Raw genomic sequence first — 24,809 nt, 5'->3', positions numbered from 1 at the left:
TCGACGACGCCGACCCTTCAGCTGGGAGGAAGTACTCTCTGCCTCTAGCTGGCTGCGCGTCGAGCCTCGGGTGGGGCGTGAGCGCCGCGGGGCATTCTGGACCTACTTTGCCTTAGGCTGTGCCTAATTCGAAACCAAAGCGCGGGACGGATGAAAGTACGGATCGCGAGAGGTTGTTCGCGCCTTGAGAGTTAAGCGAAGTGTGGTGGCTCCCAAGGTACCGACACTGGCCGTAGGCTGGGCTTCTATTTAAGTCCTCTTTTCTCTAATCCAGACTCCTGCCCCAGGGGCCACCGCCGTCCTGGCCCCGCCAGGGGTCCGTACCCACGGCGGAGAGGGAGGCGCCTTTTTGCGGTCACAGTAATGGGACCTCAGCGCCGCCACCAGCTCTGACCGGCGAGCGACTGGACCCTCCAACCCGATTTCCACGTCTGTGCAACGGGTTCATTCTAGACTCACGGTAGAGGGTGTGAGGACCAAATGAGAAGTATCCATACAGAATACTTAGCAGAGAGCCTGGTGTCTAGGAATCAGTCATTGTCACCTAGGACTGTGTGGCCGCCATGGGACGGGCTCCATCTTTGTGATTTTCCGTGTCTCGCACACGCCTCCCTGCCTGGGCGTCCCATTCCTGCATGTTAGAGACGGGGGACGTCTTGCCCCAAGCTGTATACTAATTCGCATTTAATATGTGCCAGTCCTTCGGGTATTGAGAGTCTTAATTTATTTATAAATTTTTTTTTGGAAGCAGGGTCTCGCTCTGTCGACTTTTTTAAGAAAGCTCTGTCCAAGCATGTCGAAAAAGTTTACAATTTTGATGTGTAATGTTATTCTGATGCACCTTTCGCTTTGATGGTTGTTTTCTCTCTAATAGGAATACAAACATAAAGGGCCTCGACCGTTGCAAATAGACTAGAGAAAAGTGAAAACAAATCTGAATGAAGATGAAGTTATTTCAGACCATTTGCAGACAGCTCAGGAGTTCAAAGGGATTTTCTGTGGAATCAGCTGCCCTTGTGGCTTTCTCTACTTCCTCTTACTCTTGTGGCCGGAAGAAAAAAGTGAACCCATATGAAGAAGTGGACCAAGAAAAATACTCTAATTTAGTTCAGTCTGTCTTGTCATCCAGAGGCGTCGCCCACACCCCAGGATCGGTGGAGGAAGATGCTTTACTCTGTGGACCTGTGAGCAAGCATAAGCCGCCAAAGCAAGGTGAGAACCGACGAGTGCCACAAAACTGGTTTCCTATCTTCAATCCAGATAGAAGTGATAAACCAAATGCAAGTGATCCTTCAGTTCCTTTGAAAATCCCCTTGCAAAGGAATGTGATACCAAGTGTGACCCGAGTCCTTCAGCAGACCATGACAAAACAACAGGTTTTCTGGTTGGAGAGGTGGAAACAGCGGATGATTCTGGAACTGGGAGAAGATGGCTTTAAAGAATATAATTCAAGTAATTATCTCAATTCTGGTTCTGTATGTTTGCTATGTTTTCTAGAATAGAGAGCAACGGTGCCAAAAGAATGAGGTTTTGTTTTGTTTTTTTTGACTTACTAGCAAAGAACTCCCTTCAGATAGTAATTAACATTAAATAGCACTTTATGTGTATTAACTCACTTGATCCTCATGATAGTCCTGTGAAGTATAGATACTGTTATCCACATTTTACAGATGAAACTAAAGTAGATCAAATAATTTGACTAAATAATACATAAAATTCACTTGTTTTATGAGCTACCAACAATATTAGAATTGCTTGTTTTCCTTGATTATGGAAAAAAAGTCACTTGGTAACAGAATTCTGGTTGTTTGCTAGATATTCTGTTTAGAATCTAGTAAATATCCATTGCCATAGTGTCAACTGACTCGTAAATTTAAAGACCCTGGAGCAGACCAGAACACATGACCTATATTTAGACCTTGGTAAACTGAGATAATCAGAGGTTCTTCATAAGGATCTGAGAATAAATACACTTTAAACTTCAACTTCTAATTTACTAACTTGGACAAGTGAGGAGAATAGGTTCCTTAAATTTAATATTCCATTCAAAAACACCATTGGCACCGGTGAATTAGCTGGTCCCGTAAATTATATAGGGGTCTTTTGTTAAAGGAAAGTTTTACATCAAGCATTACTTTACCCAAGCTTCCCAAAGTGCAGTACATGTACTCTTAGTGGTACACAAACTCTTTTATTTTTATTTTAAGAATAGTGTACTGACCCTTGCCGTGGCCTGGGCTTCTATTTAAGTCGTCTTTTCCCTAATCCAGACTCTTAAAACTATGTGTGTAACACATTAAATGTGTCACATGTTCTAAAGAAAAATACTAAGTATATACAAGTGGTACTGGATATAGCAGAAATGGTCAAGGCCATAGCTCCTTATAACATTCCTCAGCTGTGTGGGGCAAGGATTATATATGCAAGAGCTAACTGCCTTCCTAAGATAGTTAATTAGTAGCAACCACCAAACTATTGTCTGCTTTCCAAGCAAGCAACATAAAAATCTTTTAATGGCATCTTATAGTTTTGTATTTGTATTGATAGTTTCCTCATGAGAAGTTATTTTCCTTAAACCAGGAATGTCACAGCTGAAATTACTGATAAGAAATGTATTATTAAAAGGCAGAAGAAACCTGCTGGAACACGTGGGACCCTAGGGCCTGTAGCTCTTGGCACAAAGTAAGGAAGTGCACCAGAAAGGAATTTCTGTTTGGAATGTGAATGAGCCCCAGTAGCCCAGGCAGAGAGAAGACTGGTTGTTTGTTTTCATAGAGTCAGCTTTGTTGATCTAGATTAGCACTCAGCTGTGTTTCTCAGTTAACTCAGTAGCAACCTTAAGAAATGAGCAGAGGCTGGGCGCGGTGGCGCAAGCCTGTAATCCCAGCACTTTGGGAGGCCGAGACGGGCGGATCACAAGGTAAGGAGATCGAGACCATCCTGGCGAACACAGTGAAACCCCGTCTCTACTAAAAATACAAAAAACTAGCCGGGCGAGGTGGCGGGCGCCTGTAGTCCCAGCTACTTGGGAGGCTGAGGCAGGAGAATGGCGGGAACCCGGGAAGCAGAGCTTGCAGTGAGCTGAGATCCGGCCACTGCACTCCAGCCTGGGCGACAGAGCAAGACTCCACCTCAAAAAAAAAAAAAAGAAATGAGCAGAATCGGCCAGGGGCGGTGGCTCAAGCCTGTAATCCCAGCACTTTGGGAGGCCGAGAAGGGCGGATCACGAGGTCAGGAGATTGAGACCATCCTGGCTAACACGGTGAAACCGCGTCTCTGCTAAAAAATACAGAAAACTAGCCGGGCGAGGTGGCGGGCGCCTGTAGTCCCAGCTACTCGGGAGGCTGAGGCAAGAGCATGGCGTAAACCCGGTAGGCGGAGCTTGCTGTGAGCTGAGATCCGGCTACTGCACTCCAGCCTGGGCGACAAAGAAATGAGCAGAATCGCTTCCCCTCACTGACCCGGCCTGGACTTGACCTACCAGACCCAAGTGATTCTCCCATCTCAGCCTGCTGAGTGCACAGGCGTGCACCACCATGCCTGGCTAATTTTTTTATTTTTTGTAGAGACGAGGGTCTCCCTATGTTGCCCAGGCTGGTCTCCAACTCCTGTCTTCAAACGGTGCTCCCACCTCGGCCTCCCAAAGTATTGAGATTACAAGTGTGACCCACTGCGCCCAGGCGGAATCACTCTTTTTAAGAAAATAAGTATTAGTAAGCAATGGGTTCTGAAATAAATCAGGGGACAATTAGTGTCATGGTGAATAAAAGAAAAAGGGCTCACAAAGTTGATTAATGGGTCTGGAGGATACTGGATCCCCAACCCAAGAAGGTGGCAACCAAGAAGAATTACATTTTAAAAATGATAAAGTTTTTTTAATGAAAAATATTGGATCAATAAATTAATTTCTACCCAGTCTTCTGAAAGGTGAGAGCATAGAAATGTGTCTGGCATTCTTCCAAAGACTTGAGCAGTTTCCCAAGCATCAGTTCACCTTTTGAAGACTGGCAGGGATGAGAAAGTCTGACTTACTCTGATTTGTATTTTGTGTATAAATACACACAGAGGGCTGGGGTTTAGATTTTAATTTTTTTTTTTTTTTTTTGGCTTTGCTGATTTAATCCTGAAGTATTAGCCATTCTGCCAGTTCCATCATGAGAATACTGGAGATGCATGAAGGTTTTTTTAGTGCACTTCATATATGAGGACTTGAAAACATTTCACTTTTACTACTTTGAGTGAATAAGCCGACTTTATGCTACATGCATGCAGTAAATATTCTTGAATCATTTTTTATTTTTATAAATTGAATCATGTTGAATGTTCTGAGCCTTAGTGTCTAAAGGATCCTGTGATCTAGGTTTTCATGTTTGTGATCATGTGTATGTGAAGAACCTAGCCAGGGGTAAGTTTGCAGCGAGAAATGTGTGGTCTATTGGCATGGCATTTGCTAAGTTTTTTCCTTCCTGTTTTTAACATGTTTGTCTTCTGCTTCATTAACCTAGTGTGTAGATGAATGCTACACTTCTTTTACCTAGGCCTTAATTCCATCAGTTGTACATTTCTTGTAGGTCTTTCACATGTGAATAATTCCAACTGAGCCAAGTAAATTTGGAGTAGAATAACTTAGTTCCTAAGTTGAATTTCATTTAACTCTCCAAATAATTTTTCAGAAGGGATTGCGTTTTTTGCTAATGATAGAGTTGACATTTCCAGCCGGGCGTGATGGCTCACGCCTGTAATCCTAACATTTTGGGAGGCCGAGGTGGGCGGATCACTTGAGGTCAGGAGTTTGACCAGCTTTCTTTTTTTTTTTTTTTTGAGACGGAGTCTCGCTGTGTTGCCCAGGCTGGAGTGCAGTGGCGCAATCTCGGCTCACTGCAAGCTCCGCCTCCCGGGTTCCCGCCATTCTCCCGCCTCAGCCTCCGAGTAGCTGGGACTACAGGCGCCCGCCACCGCGTCCGGCTAGTTTTTTGTATTTTTAGTAGAGACGGGGTTTCACCGTGTTAGCCAGGAGGGTCTCGATCTCCTGACCTCCTGATCCACCCGTCTCGGCCTCCCAAAGAGCTGGGATTACAGGCTTGAGCCACCGCGCCCGGCTGAGGTCAGGAGTGAAACCAGCCTGGTCAACACGGCAAAACCCCATCTCTACTAAAAATACAAAAACAGTAGCCAGGCACAGTGGCGATCACTTGTAATCCCAGCTACTCGGGAGGCTGAGGCAGGAGAATCGCTTGAACCTGGGAGGTGGAGATTGCAGTGAGCGGAGATCATACCACTGCACTCCAGCCTGGGAAAAAAAAAAAAAAGAATTGACATTTCCATCTTTGTAAAAAACAGTTGAAGGCCGAGTGCGGTGGCTCATGCCTGTAATCCCAGCACTTTGGGAGACCAAGGTGGGAGGATTGTTTGAGGCCGGGTGTTCCACACCAGACTAGGCAACATAGAGAGATTGCTTCTCTACAAAAAAAATTTTTTTTTTAATTAGCCAGGCGTGGTGGCACGTGCCTGTGCCAGGAGAATTGCTTAAGGCCAGGTGTTCGAGGTTACAGTGAGTTATGATGGAGCCAGTACACTCCAGCCTGGGTGACAAGTGAGACCCTGTCTCAAAAAAAACAACAAATACAAAGTTGTTTTCCTCCTTTTCTGTGGGTCTGTCTGCAAGCATGTTCCAAGCACGTGTATTTCCTGCTCTGTTTCTCTGTGTATCTAATTGGTGATTTCCATGATTGCCCTCTTTGCTGTACTGTGTGGTAGGTTGGAAAGAACACAGATTCTGGTGCCAGGCTGCCTGTCCAGCTTTTTGCTTTGGGGCAAATTAACAGCACTGCCTAGTGGGACAGGGCCTCATTCATTAAAAAGGGGGTAACTTACGATCCTTATTTTGCTAGGTTGTTGGGTTTGAAAATTAAATAATGTTTTGAAAGCTCCAAGGCCATTACTTAGCATAACAGTCCCCCCTCTTTATTTCTCTCCTCTTACTAAGAAACAAGTGAATATATAATATTTCTTGCATTTGTTGAATCTCTTTTGTGTTCCTTTTTTTTTTTTTTTTTTTTTTGAGATAGAGTCTCGCTGTCCTGTCACCTAGTCTGGAGTGCAGTGGCGCGATCTTGGCTCACTGCAGCCTCCGCCTCCTGGGTTCAAGCAATTCTCCTGCCTCAGCCTCCAGAGCAGCTGGGATTACAGGCATGCGCCACCCCACCTGGCTAATTTTTGTATTTTGAGTAGAGACTGGGTTTTACCATGTTGGCCAGGCTGGTCTTGAACTCCCGACCTCAGGTAATCCGCCTGCCTCGGCCGCCCAAAGTGCTGGGATTATAGGCGTGAGCCACCATGCCCGGCCATGTTCCCTTTTTAAAAATGTGTATGAGGACGGGGCTTACTGTGCAAGCACTTGGAGGCCAAGGAACACTGAAAATGAGGAGAGAGTTCAAAAATCAAGTTAGATCCTGGGATACGCCAACAAATCCGGACACTGTAGTTCTCTCAGAGAAACCTGGGGACGAAAAGTAAGGCTTTTGACCTCAGAAAATGAACATACGGGAAAAATAATGTGTCCTAATGAAATTTCTCTAGTATTCACATGTTATAAAATGTTAGGAAGAGGGAAAATGTATCCTCCTACAAGCCATAAATCAGAATTCTAATAATCTAAAGCTAATTAGAAAAATATTACATGTTAAATATTAAATATTAGAAAAATATATGAGGGGAAAAAAATTCAGGACACAGCTGAATTTTTCAGGCTGTTCCAGCACTAAAAAAAAGTACAGGAGAAGAATGTCACATATTTTCCTCTTTGTCCCCCTCCAGATTCCATAATATCGCATTCATTACTTTTCATTTGTGTGTGCCTTATTTTCCATTCCTTGTCACTAATCCTCTTAGTAAAAGGATTCCCCCACCTATGTTCATAATTAAGTTTTGGTCTAAAAAGAACTATAAACAGAAGCACCGTTCCTAGATTTCTAATTTTTTTTTATTTTGTCACAGCCAGTTAATTTATTAAATTGGATACTTAAACACATAATACCATAAACTGGGTGTGGTCCTGTAGCCTCCAGATCTTCAGTTTTGACTTTGGCCCAATTCTCCTAGAAGTATTTGATTTTAATTCATTTTATTGCCTAACAATCCTATTAATAATCCTGTTGGTTTCAAAGTGTATTCTTAGGTTTCAGAAGAGGCTGAAATTTGGTCTTAGGGGTTGTCAGTTAAAAATAACTAATGTAATTTTTGGCCGGGTGCAGTGGCTTATGCCTGTAATCCCAGCACTTGGGGAGGCCAAGGCGGGCGGATCATGAGGTCAGGAGGTCGAGACCAGCCTCACCAACATAATGAAACTCCGTTTCTACTAAAAATACAAAAATTAGCCAGGCATGGTGGTGGGTGCCTGTAATCCCAGCTACTCGGGAGGCTGAGGCAGGAGAATCGCTTGACCCCGGGAGGCGGAGGTTGCAATGAGCCAACATCGTTCCTCTGCACTCCAGCCTGGGCAACAGAGAGAGACTCCATCTAAAAAAAAAGAAAAAGAAAAAAGTGTAATTTTTAATTTTATTGTTTCAGAGCCTTTTAGAGTACTAGTTTTTTAGTGTTAGCTTTGTGTTTTCTCCCTCCCCTTTCCCCTGATTTTCTTTTCAGACATCTTTTTACAAGGGAAACGGTTCCATGAAGCCTTGGAAAGCATACTTTCACCCCAGGAAACCTTCAAAGAGAGAGATGAAAATCTCCTCAAGTCTGGGTACATCGAAAGTGTCCAGCATATTCTGAAAGATGTCAGTGGAGTGCGAGCTCTTGAAAGTGCTGTTCAACATGAAACCTTAAACTATATAGGTCTGCTGGACTGTGTGGCTGAGTATCAGTAAGTATGAGATTGTTTCATACAGCGTGGAGGTGAATGAATACGGGATAGGGCAGATGGTGCCTGTCAAAAGGTGTGCCTGTAGGTACTGTAGCCTCTGTTCAATGTCCAAACCTTTGTGCTAGGTACAAGAATTGGGTGGGGCAGGTTTGAGAACAGGTACAAGGAGAAGAGCCATGTAACCTTTGTCATCCAGTACTCCAAAATCAAATTATTTGTTGGAGAAAGGTATACTCCTTGTTTGTTTGTTTTGTTTGAGATGGAGTGTCACTCTGTCACCCAGGCTGGAGTGCAGTGGCGCAATCTTGGCTCACTGCAACCTCTGCCTCCCAGGTTCAAGCGGTTCTCCTGCCTCAGCCTCCTGAGTAGCTGGGACTATAGGCATGCACCACCACACCTGGCTGATTTTTGTATTTTTAGCAGAGACGAGGTTTCACTGTGTTAGCCAGGCTGGTCTCGAACTCCCGACCTCAAGTGATCCACCCACCTGGATTTTCCAAAGTGCTGGGATTACAGGAGTGAGCCACTGTGCCCGGCCAAGATTTTTCAATATCCCTAACATGGCCTATTTGCCAGCCTATCCTTCCCCTCCCCCAAACCGAGGTACCTGCCATAAGATGCAATTTCATTCCTGCATTTTCTTTCCTGTTTTCCTAAAGATAGCACCATGATCTGTTGGTTCTGAAAATCAACTCTCTTCCTGGCTTCCAGGCAGTGCTTGACATGGATCAGAGCTCTGAAGTTACTAAATCTTCTTGTAGTTTTGTTTTTTTTTGTTTGTTTGTTTTTGGGGTTTTTTTTGTTTGTTTTTTTGATAGGGAGTTTTGCTCTTGTTGCCCAGGCTGGAGTGCAATGGTGTGATCTTAGCTCACTGCAACCTCCGCCTCCTGGGTTCAAGCTATTATCTTGCCTCAGCCTCCCGAATAGCTGGGATTACAGGCATGTGCCACCACGCGTGGCTAATTTTGTATTTTTAGTAGAGATGGGGTTTCTCCATGTTGGGCAGGCTGGTCTCGAACTCCTGACCTCAGGTGATCTGCCTGCCTCGGCCTCCCAAAGTGCTAGGATTACAGGCATGAGCCACCATGCCCAGTCCCCGTGGTTTTTATATTGTAGCTGTCTTACTGTTTTACTCAGGTACTTCAGAGTCCAAGTGTTAAAGGAAAGGGGTCCTGATCCAGACCCCGAGAGGGTTCTTAGATCTTCGGCAAGAAAGAATTTAGGGTGAGGCCAGGCATAGTGGCTCATGCCTGTAATCCCAGCACTTTGGGAGGCCGAGGTGGGTGGATCACCTGAGGTCAGGAGTTTGAGACCAACCTGGCCAACATGGCAAAACCCCATCTCTACTAAAAATACAAAACTTAGCCAGGCGCAGTGGTGTGCGCCTGTAGTCCCAGCTACTCGGGAGGCTGAGGCAGGAGAATCACTGTAACCCGGGAGGCAGAGGTTGCAGTGAACCGAGATGGTACCACTGCACTCCAGTCTGGGCAACAGGCAAGACTCTGTCTCAAAAAAAAAAAAAGAAAGAAGAAAAAGCATTCAGGATGAGTCTGCAGTGCAAAGTAAAAGCAGGTTTATGAATAAAGTAAAGTAGTGAAAGTATAACTACTCCATAGACAGAACAGGGCATTCCTGAAAGTAAGAGGAGGAACACTTCCACCCTAAGTACAATGCTCATATATATAAGATAAAAAAAGATCTTGGGGAGATGTGCTCTACTGCAAGGGTTTATGATAAAGGATTCATTTTCTTCATTACTGTATTTTGCAAGAATCAATATTATCTTTAAAGCAAAATTAGGAATGCCTTTGTTCTCCAGATACCAGGGTATCTGGACACTCCCAAGCCTGGGTCTGTTAGTAAACATTATTAATTTGTTCCCTTAATCTTAAGCATCTAGAGGCTAGGAATGTCTGACTTTCTGGGAATGCAGCCCAGCAAGTCCCAGCCTCATTTGCCTAGCCCTCACTCAAGATGGAGGTACTCTAGTTGGAACGCCTCTGACACCAAGGTGGCTACAACCTGCAGGTACCCCTACTCCAAATAAGGCAAGGGAGCACTAAGAACAAGATAGAAAAATTTGTTCATGTAAACCTTGAAGCTCTAGTTAAAATTTAAGTTTAAAAACTTGTCCAATCCACAGCCCAACACAAATTTGTAAACTTTCTGAAAACATTATGAGATTTTTTTTTTTTTTTTTGGTTATTTATTTACAGTTCATCAGCTATTGTGTGGCCCAAGACAATTCTTCCAATGTGAGCTGGGAAGCCGAAAGAGTGGACACCCTTGATAGTCTGAAAACTGTTTAGACCACCTAATGTTTTTATTTTTTATTTATTTATTTATTTTTGAGACAGAGTTTCACTCTTGTTGCCCAGGCCGGAGTACAATGGCACAATCTCAGCTCACTGCAACCTCCGTCTCCTGGGTTCAAGTGTTTTTCCTACCTCAGCCTCCCGAGTAGCTGGGATTACAGGTGCACGCCACCACACCTGGCTAATTTTTGTGTTATTAGTAGAGACGGGGTTTCACCGTGTTGGCCAGGCTGGTCTCGAACTTTCGACCTCAGGTGATCCACCCACCTCAGCCTCCTAAAGTGCTGGGAGTATAGACGTGAGCCACTGCGCCAGGCCTAGACCACCTAATGCTTTTATAGCACAACTGCATCATATCTGAGAAGAGCCCTGTGTACCAAGAGATTTAATTGACTTTTTGGCTGCCCTTTAGATAAACCAAGGAAGCCATACAGTCACCTCCACCCAAGGCCTACAAGAAGTTCCTGACACCCAATGCTTGTCATAGAGATGATAAAATATGTCCATAGCACTGTTTTTTGCTTTTTAAGTCAGCTTCAATATTGGTAATATGAACATTTTTGAAATTAAGGTTTTTTGTTGTTGTTTTTTGTTTTGTTTTGTTTTTGAGACAGAGTCTTGCTCTGTCACCCAGGCTGGAGTGTGATGGCGCAATCTTGGTTCACTGCAACCTCCGCCTCCTGGGTTCAAGCAATTCCCCTGTGTCAGCCTCCCCAGGTGGCTGGGACTACAGGCACCCGCCACCACGCCTGGCTAATTTTTTGTGTTTTTAGTAGAGATGGGGTTTCGACATGTTGGCCAGGCTGGTCTCGAACTCCAGGCCTTGAGTGATCCACCCGTCTCTGCCTCCCAAAGTGCTGAGATTACAAGTTTGAGCCACTGCACTCGGCCTAGAATTTTTTTTTTTTTTTTTTTTTTTAAAGACAGGATTTTGCTCAGCTGTCCAGGCTGGAGTGCAGTGGTGTGATCTCGGCTCACTACAACATCCATCTCCCAGGCCCAAGCGATCCTCCCACCTTAGCCTGCTGAGTAGTTGAGACCACAGGTGTGAACAACCATGCCCAGCTAATTTTTTTATGTTTTGTGGACATGGGGTTTTGCCATGTTGCTCAGGCTGCTCTAGAATTCCTGAACTCAAGCAAGCTGCCTGTCTCCATCTTCCAAAGTGCTGGGATTTACCGATGTGATTCACTGCGCCCAGCTAAGAATTTTTTATTTTATTTTATTTTATTTTTTTGAGACAGAATCTCACTCTGTCACCCGTGCTGGAGTGCAGTGATGCATTCAGGGCTCACTGCAGCCTCTAACTCCCCAGGCTGAGGCTGTCCTTCCACCTCAGCTTCCCAAGTAGCTGGGACTACAGGGATGCACCCCCATACCCAGCTACTTTTTCTGTTTTTTGTAGATGTGGGGTCTCACCATTTTGCTCAGGCTGGTCTTGAACTCCTGGGCTCAAGTGATCTGCCGCCTCAGCCTCTCAAAGTGTTGGGATTACAAACGTGAGCCACCACACCTGCCCTGTTTTGTTTGTTTTTGAGAAGGAGTTTTGCTGTTGTCGCCCACGCTGGAGTACAGTGGCGAGATCTTGGCTCACTACAACCTCTGCTTCCCGAGTTCAAGTGATTCTCCTGCCTCAGCCTCCCTAGTAGATGGGATTATAGGCGCCTGCTATCATACCCAGCTCTTTTTTGTGTTTTTCATAGAGATGGGGTTTTACCATGTTGACCAGGCTGGTCTCGAGCTCCTGACCTCAGGTGATCTGCCTGCCTCAGCCTCCCAAAGTGCCGGGATTACAGGTGTGAGCCACTGTACCCAGCCCTGCTGAATTTTTAATGGGTAAAATTAAATGCTATTAAGAGTAACTCCCTACGCCCACTCTGTATTGAACCTCTGTTTAAAAAGTTCCTGTGTTCCTGAGATATTTTATGACCATATGTACAATCATTGTCTCCACACTCATTTTTTTTTTTTTTTTTTTTTTTGAGACGGAGTCTTGCTCTGCCACCCAGGCTGGAGTGCAGTGGCCGGATCTCAGCTCACTGCAAGCTCCGCCTCCGGGTTTACGCCATTCTCCTGCCTCAGCCTCCCAGTAGCTGGGACTACAGGCGCCCGCCTCGTCGCCCGGCTAGTTTTTTGTATTTTTAAGTAGAGACAGGGTTTCACCGTATTAGCCAGGATGGTCTCGATCTCCTGACCTCGTGATCCGCCCGTCTCGGCCTCCCAAAGTGCTGGGATTACAGGCTTGAGCCACCGCGCCCGGCCTCCACACTCATTTTTTAACACAACATGCTATACCCTGCTTTTTTCCACTTAAAAAATTATTTTTAAAAAATCTTAGAGGTCTTTTCTTATAGATCTGTAACATTCTTTTCTCATGTAATAATTTTCCACCACCCGCAATTAACAGTTAATAACACTGTTGGATTTGCTTACAACTTTTTTTTTCCTTATCCCTGGGAGATTTTTTTTTTAAAGAAATATAGCATTACAGATTAACCCCAAATTCTGTTGAACCACCCATGGCCAAAGGCGATCGCCGTTTTAAATTTGCCACTGTCTTCTTCTAGTCTACCTCCTACGCTCTTTTTTGTTTTTTATCTTTTTTAATGACTAATGATCCGTGACATAGCATCAGGAGAACCTAAGAATATGTGCCTTCTGTACTCTTAGCACACACTTAATGCTATGGACAATACCCATGCATAGGCAGCCCTTATGTATGATTTCTTGGAGAACTGTGAGAGTCACAATATACAGACATCTCTAGATACACAGTATCACAAAGCTAGTAAGATACTGGGCTCAGGAGTCAGCTGCTTGAGTTTGGATTCTGGCTTGGCTTTTCATCTCAACCTTAGATTAGTTACTTAGTCACTCTCTGTATGAATTTATTCATCTTTAAGATAAGACAAATGGTAGTACCTACCTCATAGGGTTGTTATAAAAATAAAATGACATATTCCCTGAACAGTGCTTAATGCATACTATATATTCAGTAGATGTTGGCATTATTATTTTGATCTACTTCTTTTTTTCTTTTTATAATTTTTTATGGAAATAAGTCTTGCTGAGTTGCCCAGACTAATCTAGAACTGGGAAGGAAATGTGATCCTCCCACCTCAGCCTCCCAAAGTGCTGGGATTACAGGCGTGAGCCACCTTGCCCAATCTACTACTCTGTGTGTGTGTGTGAGTCAGAGTCTTGCTCGCCCAGGCTGGAGTGCAGTGGCACAATCTGGACTCGCTATAACCTCTGCTTCCTAGGTTCCAGCAGTTCTGCCTCGGCCTTGTGAGTAGCTGGGATTACAGGTGCCTGGCTAATTTTGTTTGTTTTTTTTTTTTTTTTTTTTTTTTTTGAGACGGAGTCTCGCTCTGTCGCCCAGGCTGGAGTGCAGTGGCCGGATCTCAGCTCACTGCAAGCTCCGCCTCCCGGGTTTACGCCATTCTCCTGCCTCAGCCTCCCGAGTAGCTGGGACTACAGGCGCCCGCCACCACGCCCGGCTAGTTTTTTGTATTTTTTTAGTAGAGACAGGATTTCACCGTGTTAGCCAGGATGGTCTTGATCTCCTGACCTCGTGATCCGCCCGTCTCGGCCTTCCAAAGTGCTGGGATTACAGGCTTGAGCCACCACGCCCAGCCTTTTTTTGTATTTTTAATAGAGGTGGGGTTTTGCCATGTTGGCCAGGCTGGTTTTGAACTCCTGACCTCAGGTGATTCACCCATCTCAGCCTCCCAAAGGGCTGGGATTACAGACTTGAGCCACCACACCTGGCCCTACTTCTCTCTTAACTCGTGTTTTATATACTTTTGTATGAACGAGCTTTATCCATTTCCCTATTGGGAGCATTCCAGTTATTTCTAGTCTTCCATAATTACAAACAGTGCTGCAGCGAATGTGCCTCTCTGTATATTACAGAACTGTTCTAGGCAGATGCACAGATTCATTTGTTTGTTTTGTTTGTTTTTTTTCTTGAGATGGAGTTTCGCCCTTGTTGCCCAGGCTGGAGTGTAGTGGTGCGGGCCACTGCAACTTTCACCTCCTGGGTTCACGCGATTCTCCTGCCTTGTACTCCTAAGTAGCTGGGATTACAGGCATGTGCCACCATGCCCAGCTAATTTTTTATTTTTAGTGGAGACAGGGTTTTACCATGTTGGCCAGACTGGTCTCGAACTCCTGACCTCAGGTGATCCACCCACCTCAGCCTCCCAAAGTGCTGGGATTACAAGTGTGAGCCCCCACACTGGCCTGTTTGTTTTAGACGTGTGGTATATGCAGTTACAATACATTTAGTTGGTCTGAAGTAGACCTGGACGTGACTACTACTTAAATCTCCCAGGCACTTGTCACTTCACTTGTACCCAGGATATCAAGCTATTGCTATCCTATACTTTCTTTAGGAAAGTTGCTGGGTCAAGGGTATGCATTTTAGCACTTTGGGAGGCCGAGACGGGCGGATCACGAGGTCAGGAGATCGAGACCATCCTGGCTAACACGGTGAAACCCCGTCTCTACTAAAAATACAAAAACTAGCTGGGCGAAGTGGCGGGCGCCTGTAGTCCCAGCTACTCGGGAGGCTGAGGCAGGAGAATGGCGTAAACCCAGGAGGCGGAGCTTGCAGTGAGCTGAGATCCGGCCACTGCACTCCAGTCCGGGCGACAGAGCGAGACTCCGCCTCAAAAAAAAAAAAAAAAAGTTACCAAGAATATGAGTGAATACATTTAACAATACAGTGTTAGTAATTTTGATAACATTGTGTTTTTAATTTGCATTTTACATAATTGAGACCGAGCATCTTTTCATTTAAGAGCTATTTGTGAGCTGTTACTGCGCTTTTAATTTGGGTTTATGCTATGATGTTAAAAAATATTTTTGACAAATAATAATTGTATGTATTTATGGGCTACAACATGTTTTGATATATGTATACCTAATGGAAAGATTAAATAAGCTAATTATATCCATCACTTCACCTGTTTATCATTTTTTGGTGGTGAGAACCTTTAAAATCTACTCTTTTAGCAACTTTTAAATATACAATATGTTATTAACTATGGTCACCATGCTGTGCAACAGATCACTAAAATTTATTCTTCTGACCTAACTGAAACCTCGTACCCGTGGATCAGCATCTTCCCTTTCCCCTTCCCCACTCCCCATCCCTATCCTGTTGTAATCACCATTCTACTCTCTCCATTTCCGAGTTCGACTTTTTTAGATTCCACATATAAATGAAATCATGCAGTATTTGTTTTTTTGTGCCTGGCTTATTTCACTCAGCAAAATGTTCACCATGTTCACCCATGTCACAAATGACAGAATTTCCTTCTTTTTAAAGGCTGTGTAGTATTCGTGTGTGTGTGTGTGTGTATAAAGAAAATGTGGAGAGAGATACATATATTTGAATGTGTGTGTGTGTATATATATATATATTTATATATACACACACACATCTCCACATTTTCTTTATCCATTTATCCATAGATGGACACTTAGGTTGTTTCCACATCTTGGTGGTTGTGAATAATGCTGCAGTGAACCTGGGATTGCAGGTGTCTCTTCAACATACTGAGTTTAATTCCTTTGACTGTATACCGAAAAGTAGGATTCCTGGATCATATAGTAGTTCTGGTTTTAGTTTTTAGATGTTTTAGTTTTCTAAGGAACCTCCATGGTGTTTTCTCAAATGGTTATACTAATTTACATGCCCACCAACAGTTTACCAGGGTTCTCTTTTCTGCAGTCCTCACCAACACTTACCTTTTGTCTTTTTGATAATAGCCATTCTAACAGGCATGAGATAATAATAGCTCAGTGTAATTTTGATTTACCTTTCACTAATGATTAGAGATTTTGAGGGTTTTTTCATCTATCTGTTGGCCATTCATGCCTTCTTTTAAGAAATATTCATTGAGCTCCTTTGCCCATTTTTTAATCAAGTTATTTGTTTTGTTACTGTTTAGTTGTTTGAGTTCCTTATGTATTTTGGATGTTATCCCCTTATCAGATATGTGGTTTGCAAATATTTTCTCCCATCCTGTGAGTTGTATCTTCACTCTGTTAATTGTTTCCTTTGTTATGCAGAAGTTTTTTAATTGGATGCATTTGTCTGGTTTTGCTTTTGTTACCTGTGCTTTTGGGCTTCTGTCCGAGAAATCATGGCTCAGATCAGTGTCAGGGAGCTTTTCTCGTGTTTTTTTCTAGCAGTTTTACAGTTTCAGGTCTTAAATTTTAAGTTGCTTTTTGTATGTGGTATGAGATAGGGTACAATTTCATTCTTATGCAAGTCGATACCCAGTTTTTCTAACACAATTGACAAGGCATTCCCCATCATTTGTTCTTGGTACCTTTATTGAAAATCAATTGAGCGGCCGGGCGCGGTGGCTCAAGCCTGTAATCCCAGCACTTTGGGAGGCCGAGACGGGCGGATCACGAGGTCAGGAGATCGAGACTATCCTGGCTAACATGGTGAAACCCCGTCTCTACTAAAAAATACAAAAACTAGCCAGGCGAGGTGGCGGGCGCCTGTAGTCCCAGCTACTCGGGAGGCTGAGGCAGGAGAATGGCGTGAACCCGGGAGGCGGAGCTTGCAATGAGCTGAGATCCGGCCACTGCACTCCAGCCTGGGCGACAGAGCGAGACTCCGTCTCAAAAAAAAAAAAATTGACTGTAAGTTCATGGTTTTGTTTCTGGGCTATCTGTCCTGTTCCATTGGTTTAAGGTGTCTGTTTTTATGCCATTATCATGCTGTTGTTTGATTACAACAGCTTTACCTTATATAGCCATGTTCCATATAACAGTATCTCAGTCAACAACAGACTGCATGTCAACAGTGGTCCCATAAGATTATAGTGGAGCTGAAAAACTCCTATCATCTACTGATGTTATGTTCTAGTGCAACATACTACTCATGTTCATGGTTATGCTAGTGTAAACAAACCTACTATTCAGTCATATCAAAACAGCACATACCATTATGTACACTACAGTATATAATTGATAATGGTAATAAACAACTATTACTGGCTTATGTATTTATGATGATTCTGACTCTGTGTAGGCCTAGGCTAACGTGTATGTTTGTGTCTTAGTTTTTAACAAAGGTTTAAAAAGTAAAAAATAATTTTAATAATAGAAAAAGCATGTAGAATAAAGATATAAAGAGGCTGGGGCATGGTGGCTCACACCTGTAATCCTAGCACTTTGGGAAACCAAGACAGGTGGACCACTTGAGGTCAGGAGTTCGAGAACAGCTGAGGCAACATGGTGAAACTCCGTCTTTGTTAAAAATGCAAAAAATTACCGGGCGTGGTGGCACATGCCTGTAATCCCAGCTAGTCAGGAGGCTGAGGTAGGAAGATTGCTTGAACCCAAGAAGTGGGGGCTGCAGTGAGCCAAGGTTGCGCCACTGCACTCCAGCCTGGGTGACAGAGCAAGACTTTGTCTCAAAAAAAAAAGAAAAGGAAAATATTTCTGTATAGTTGTACAATGTGTTTGTTTTAAGATAAGTATTATTACAAGCGTCAATAAATTAAATAAGTGACCGGGCATGGTGGCTCATGCCTATAATCCCAGCACTTTGGGAGGCCAAGGTGGGTGGATCACCTGAGATCAGGGGTTTGAAACCAGCCTGGCCAACATGGTGAAACCCCATCTTTGCTAAAAATACAAAATTAGCCGGGCGTGGTGGTGCATGCCTGTAATCCCAGCTGTTTGGGAGGCTGAGGCAGGAGAATGGCTTAAACCTGGGAGGTGGAGGTTGCAGTGAGCCAAAATCACACCGTTGCACTCCAGCCTGGGCAACAAGAGCGAAACGCCATCTCAAAATAATTAATTAAAGAAGTTTATACAGTAAAAAAGTTAAAGTAAGCTAAAGTTAATGTATTATTGAAGAAAGAAAAATGTTTTGTATACATTTAGTGTAGCGTAAGTGTACATTGTTTATAAAGTCTACAATAGTATACAGTAATGTCCCACCCAGGCCCTCACATGCAGTCACCACTCACTTACTCACTCACTCACCCAGAGCAACTTCTAGTCCTGCAGGCTGCATTCATGGTAGGTGCCCTATACAAGTGTACCATTTTTTATCTTTTATACCATATTTTTACTGTACCTTTTCTATGTTTAGGTGTGTTTAGATGCACTAATGCTTACCATTGTGTTACAGTTGGCAGCAGTATTCAGTACGGTAACATGCTATACAGGTTTGTAGCTGAGGAGCAAAGGTCTAGGTGTGTAGTAGGTGATCCTCCGTAGGTTTGTGTAATATACTCTATGTTTGCACAGTGACAGAATCGCCTAACCACGTATTTCTCAGGACATATCCCCGTCATTAAGCTACCTGTGACTGTACTTTGAAATCAGGGAATGTGATGCCTCTGACTTTGTTCTTTTTACTCAAGATTGCTTTGGCTATTCGGAGTCTTCTGTGGTTCCATGTGAATTTTAGGAATTTTTTTTTTTCTATTTCTGTGAAAAATGATGTTGGAATTTTTTTTTTTTTTTTTTTTTCTTTTTGAGATGGAGTTTCACCCTTGTCGCCCAGGCTGCAGTGCAGTGATGCAGTCTCAACTCACTGCAACCTCCACCTCCCAGGTTCAAGCAATTCTCCTGCCTCAGCCTCCCAAGTAGCTGGGATTACAGGTGCACACCACCATGCCTGGCTAATTTTTGTATTTTTAGTAGAGACAGGATTTCACCATGTTGGCCAGACTGGTCTGGAACTCCTGACCTCGGGTGATCTGCCCACCTTGGCCTCCCAAAGTGCTGGAATTACAGGTGTAAACCACCGTGCCTGGCAGAATTTATTTATTTATTTGTTTGTTTATTTTTACTTTATTTTATTTTTTGAGACAGGGTCTGGCTTTGTTACCCAGACTGTTGTCCTGTGGTACAATCTTGGCTCACTGCAAACTCCACCTCGCAGGCTCAGCCTCCTGAGTAGCTGAGACAACAGGCTCCAGCCACAACACCTGGCTGATTTTTTGGTATTTTTCGTAGAGACAGGGTTTCACCATGTTGCCCAGGCTGGTCTCGGGCTCCTGAGCTCAAGCAATCTGCCTGCTTCGGCCGCCCAAAGTGTTGGGAATTACAGGTGTGAGCTACCACACCTGACCTGCCATTGCAGTTTTGATAAAGATTGCATTGAACCTATAGATTGCTTTGGATAGTATGGACATTTTAACAACATTAATTCTTCCAGTCCATAAACAGAGGACATCTTATCATTTATTTGTATCATTTTCAGTTTCTTTCATCAATATTTTATAGTTTTCAGAATGCTATTAGGGTGTTTTGTTTTGTTTTGTTTTTTCATTTATTAAGTTCTATAATTACAGTACATTGCTACAAACAGTGATCTGTGGCAGAAATATAGCATGGTGGCTCACACCTGTAATCCCAGCAGTTTGGGAGGCCAAGGCGGGTGGATCACTTGAGGTCAGGAGTTGAAACCAGCCTGGACAACATGACAAAACCCCATCTCTACTAAAAATACAAAAATTAGCTGGGCAAGGTGGCACACACATGTAATGCCAGCTACTCAGAAGGCTGAGGCAGAAGAATCGCTTGAACCCAGGAGGCGGAGGTTGCAGTAAGCCGAGATTACGCCACTGCACTCCAGCCTGGGCGACAGTGAGACTCCATCTAAAAAAAAAAAAAAAAAAAGGAACCAGGAATGTCAGCCTTCTAGAATTACTGGGGCCCTTTCCTCAGTTACATAGATTGTCAAACTTGGCAATATTACAAAACCATTATAAGGACAATAACATTATCTGTGAGCCTGCACTGTCCAGTAGAGTAGCCACTAACCCTATAGCTATTGAGCATTTGAATGTGGTCAGGCCAAACTAAGATGTGCTGTAACAATATACAAACTAGATTTCAATGACTTTGTACAAAAAAGAATGTAAAATATCCCATTAGTCATTTGTTGATTACATGTTGAAATGATATTTTGGATATGTTGGGTAAGTAAAATATTAAAATTTCAGCTGCATTTTTTTTTCTTTTCCGACGTGGCTACTAGAAAATTTAAAATGACACATGACTCACATTTATTTTAGCCAGTGCTGCTTTAGACTGAGTTTGCATGAGGTGTAACTCTGTCTAGAGCTATAGTGACATGTAAGTAATGTATATGCTTTGTACAAAATTTCCCTATAAACTGCTGATTTTGAAATTGAAGTCATGAAAGACAGATTGAACCAATAGAGTCCTCTGAGAGTCACCAGTTATTGGCAAGTATAAACCCCACCAGGATAGGGGATGGGGGGAGGAATCCACTGGTTATTTGATACAAAAAAAAAGAAAAGAAAAACTGGTGGGGTGCACTTATAGTCCCAGCTACTTGGGAGGCTGAGGTGGGAGGATCACTTGAGCCCAGGAGTATGAGTGTAGCCTGGGCAACATATGAAACCCCATCTCTTTTTAAAAAAAGGAAAAAAATGGTGAATAGGAGCGATGGTCATTGGGTGACAACAAACTATACGTAAGAGGAGGGTTAACCTAGTAGAGATTTTCAGTGTCATCTATTACAAAGTCTTCCTGTGGTTTCTCTTTAGGGGCAAGCTGTGTGTGATTGATTGGAAGACATCAGAGAAACCAAAGCCTTTTATTCAAAGTACATTTGACAACCCACTGCAAGTTGTGGCATACATGGGTGCCATGAACCATGACACCAATTACAGCTTTCAGGTCAGGACACAGCCTCTACTTAAAGCTTTGCTCAATGCTTACTTAAAACTGTAACTGCAGGCGGGGCGCGGTGGCTCATGCCTGTAATCCCAGCAGTTTAGGAGGCCGAGACAGGTGGATCAGTTGAGGTCAGGAGTTCGAGACCAGCCTGGCCAATATGGTGAAACCCCATCTCTACCAAAAATACAAAAACTAGCTGGGCATGGTGGCTCATGCCTGTAATCCCAGCTACTCTGGTAGCTGAGGCAGGAGAATTGCTTGAAGCCAGGAGGTGGAGGTTGCAGTGAGCCAAGATTGCGCCACTGCACTCCAGCCTTAGCAGGAGAGTGAGACTCCGTCTCAGATCCGTCTCAAAAAAAACTTCTTGGTCAGAGGGGTAGGAGGAGAAAAACTGTTTAAAAAAAAAAAGTTAAAAAATAAAACTCCTTGAGGTTTTCACTCTTTTTTTTTTTTTAATCTCTTTTTATCCCACTGCTTAATCTCTTCCTTGTTCTTCTCCCATTTAAAAAAGCACTTTTTGGCTGGGCACAGTGGCTCACACACTTTGGGAGGCCGAGGCAGGCAGATTGCTTGAGCTCAGGAGTTCAAATCCAGCCTGGGCAACATAGTGAAACCCCACATCTACAAAAGAATACAAAAATTACCTGGATGTGGTGGTGCGCACCTGTGGTGCCAGCTACTTGGGAGGCTGAGGTGGGAGGATTGCTTGAGCCCAGGAAGTAGAAGTTCCAGTGAACCGAGATCATACCACTGCACTCCAGCCTGGCCAACAGAGTGAAACCCTGTCTCAAAAATAAATAAATAGGCCGGGCGTGGTGGCTCAAGCCTATTATCCCAGCATTTTGGGAGGCTGAGGTGGGCAGATCACCTGAGGTCAGGAGTTCAACACCAGCCTGGCTGACATGGCAACACCCTGTCTCTACTAAAAGTAGAAAAATTAGCCAGGTGTGATGGTGTGTGTCTCTAGTCCCAGCTACTTGGGAGGCTGAGGCAAGAGAATTGCTTGAACCCAGGAGGCGGAGGTTGCGGTGAGCCAAGGTTGTGCCACTGCACTCTAGCCTGGGCAACAGAGCAAGACTGTCTCTAAATAAATAAATAGCACTTTTTGGCTGGGTGTGGTGACTCATGCCTGTAATCCCAGCACTTTGAAGGAGGCCAAGGTGGGCAGATTGCTTGAGCCCAGGAGTTCAAGACCAGCCTGGGCAACGTGACAAAACCCCATCACTACTAAAAATAAGAAAAATCAGCCTTAAATGGTGCCTGCCTCAGCTCCGAGAGTGCAGTGAGCCAAGATTGTGCCACTGCACTCCACCCTGGATGATGGGAGTGGGATCTTGTCTCAAAGAAGAAAAAAAACAGCACTTTTCCACCCTCTTCTTGGGCTTTTTTTTTTTTTTTTTTAATGGCTCTGTAATGATCACAGTCCAGTCTTTAATGTTTTATCTGTCATCTTTGTGTTCTTGTGTCCTGGTGCAGTCTTTGATCAACCCACTTTAGAAACTGAGTTAGGAGATATCCTGTAGATTGTTTTATACCGAGTTTGCCCTGGAGTAAGAAGGAAATGAACCTAAACTCTGAACTACTGTAGTGAAACCAGAATTGCCCTGTGTTTCTTCCTAGGTTCAGTGTGGCTTAATTGTGGTGGCCTACAAAGACGGATCACCTGCCCACCCACATTTCATGGATGCAGAGCTCTGTTCCCAGTACTGGGCCAAGTGGCTTCTTCGACTAGAAGAATATATGGAAAAGAAAAAGAACCAGAATATTCAGAAACCAGAATAGGGAACAGGACGCTATTTGGGAACATTCAGCACCTTCTCACAGTTTGGGAACATATATTGCCATTTATTCCAGTGTAAAAATGAGGTGCCACTGGATCTGAGTGCTACATGAACACAAGTAGAAGTATTAATGTGTTGAAATGTGTTGTTACCAGAAAGACTGAAAAGCCCCAAAGTCTAGATGTAGAGAGCTAGTCTTCGGCATGCGAAATCCCAGCTATGCTACCTCTTATTTACGTGAAAGCAGGACACGCAGGATGGGCAGTCACGCTGGTGACTCTTGGACTCCCTTGAGGGACCTTTTTTGGGGGGGATCCCAGGCAGGATGCCCAGTCTTTGAGCTGAGATTGGAAGGCAGTGAGGCTGAGGGTGCCAAGATTTCCCCAGGGTTCACCCAGAGGGGAAGGGGCTATACCCAGCTGTGTGCAGGGAGGACACATCAGCCCACCACCGCTGCCAACACCAATGCCTACAACTTGTTTCATACATTGGGGTTTTCTATGTATTTCAGTTGGGAAAAGCTTACATTTAACCTTTTAAAAAAATAAATACGTGATTAGCCTCAACTAAACATTGCCAACTATAAAGACAGAGTATATTCACCGTGTCGCTGGCAATATGCTGTTGCATAACACCAAATAACCCCCAGAAGTAGCCAGAGGCCAGTTTGAACATCACAATTGTAAGTGTTTTAGTAGCTATTTCTGGCGTGAGTCAAGGGATCATGTAGATAGAGTCAATTATTGTTTGTGGAGTTTTTCAGCTATAGGGGAGGGGAACTATTAAAATCCATTTGTTTCTATTCAATAGGTAATAAAAATTATTAGTTGTCACTGGGTTTGGGAAACTTAAATGCCATTACAGCCCTGGGGAAGGGTTTTCTGTCTTATGGAGTGAGTCTGTTAGCATTTAAGTTATAGTTGCTGCCTTAAAATAGTAGCCTGCTACAATGACTTCTTTGGGTAGCCATTTTCGTAAGAAATAAAATACAAGATACGAGTAATGAAGCCTTGGTTTTGTTTACTTTGTGTGTTTATAGGATAATTTTATAAACCTGGAAATCGTTTGCACTTTGTTTATAATTCAGAGTTTTACCACCAGCCCAATAGCTTTGGTGAGAGTTCTATGTAAGTAAGTGCGTAAAAGAAAGCGTCCTCACTAAGCCCTCAGCCATGGTCACCTGGCAAGGAAAGCAAGATTCGGGTAGGAGACAGGAGGATCAAGGGGGACCGGGGACCTTTGTATTATCTCTGTACACTTCTGCATTCATGTGGGTTTTTCTCAAGCTGCAGATATATATTTCTGTAGCCTGTAATTGCCAGTCAAAAATGAAGTGAGGCAATTAAAAGTTGTACTAGCAGAGTTTGCCACTCTGCTCTAATAAGCCTCAACCTAGAATTTGGGAGGCTAGACCTAGCAAAATTTCTTTTTCTTTTCTTTTCTTTTCTTTTTTTTTTTTTTTTTTTTGAGACAGTCTGGCTCTGTCAGCCAGGCTGGAGTGCAGTGGGCTCACTGCAGCCTCCACCTTCCAGGCTCAAGCAATTCTCCTGCCTCAGCTTCCCAAGTAGCTGGGATTACAGGTGTGCACCACCATGCCCTCCTAATTTTTGTATTTTTAGTAAATACGGTTTTGTCATGTTGACCAGGCTAGTCTCGAACTCCTGACCCAGGTGATCTGCCTGCCTCGGCCTCCCAAAGTGCTGGGCTTGCAGGCGCGAGTCACTGACCAGCTGCAAAATTTCATTTTAATACAGGTGTTGTGTTGTGTAAATAGAAATTTGCCTCAGACCTGTCACTTTGTACCAGGAGTCTCCCAAGATAATGGTGGCCTGAAAAGTTCTATGAGGGAGCCCCTCAGAAGAGTGTGACCAGGAGGATGTGGTTGGTATAAGAACAGAGAAGGTAAATCCCTGGACAGGTTTTCTTGAGCTCAAGGCCTCCCCAGTTTCTCCTGACAATTGTGATACTGCCCGGGCGTCACGTCTCCTGAGATGCTAACGTCAATGGAAAAAAATTATTACTACGAAAGCATAGGATGAGAAAGTCAAATTTGAGTTTCTAAATGAGTCGCTGTTTTTCAAGAATTAACATGTATGAGTCCAGGCGCAGTGGCTTATGCCTGTAATCTCAGCACTTTGGGAGGCCAAGGGGGGT

General features: G+C 43.8%; 1 protein-coding gene across 3 annotated transcripts; it reads left to right on the top strand.

Moving 5' to 3' along the window:
• The first annotated feature begins 33 nt into the window (after positions 1-33).
• MGME1 (mitochondrial genome maintenance exonuclease 1) lies at positions 34-23,662 on the top strand. Of its 3 annotated transcripts, XM_033185532.1 has the most exons (6): positions 80-217; positions 875-1,452; positions 4,361-4,405; positions 7,645-7,864; positions 20,742-20,874; positions 22,495-23,662. In XM_033185532.1, the coding sequence occupies exons 2-6, from the start codon at positions 939-941 to the stop codon at positions 22,654-22,656; spliced, it is 1,074 nt and encodes a 357-aa protein (XP_033041423.1). In that variant the 5' UTR covers positions 80-217; positions 875-938; the 3' UTR covers positions 22,657-23,662. The 3 variants fall into 3 exon arrangements, with proteins under 3 accessions (XP_033041425.1, XP_033041423.1, XP_033041424.1); XM_033185534.1 differs by lacking the exon at positions 4,361-4,405 and having other exon boundaries at positions 34-217; positions 875-1,212; XM_033185533.1 differs by lacking the exon at positions 4,361-4,405.
• The last annotated feature ends 1,147 nt before the right edge of the window (positions 23,663-24,809 follow it).

Source organism: Trachypithecus francoisi, unplaced genomic scaffold, assembly GCF_009764315.1.
Source record: "Trachypithecus francoisi isolate TF-2019V2 unplaced genomic scaffold, Tfra_2.0 Lachesis_group21, whole genome shotgun sequence".
NCBI classification, from domain to species: domain Eukaryota; kingdom Metazoa; phylum Chordata; class Mammalia; order Primates; family Cercopithecidae; genus Trachypithecus; species Trachypithecus francoisi.
The sequence above is the reverse complement of the archived record's forward strand: the minus strand, read 5'-3'. Positions and strand labels throughout refer to the sequence as shown.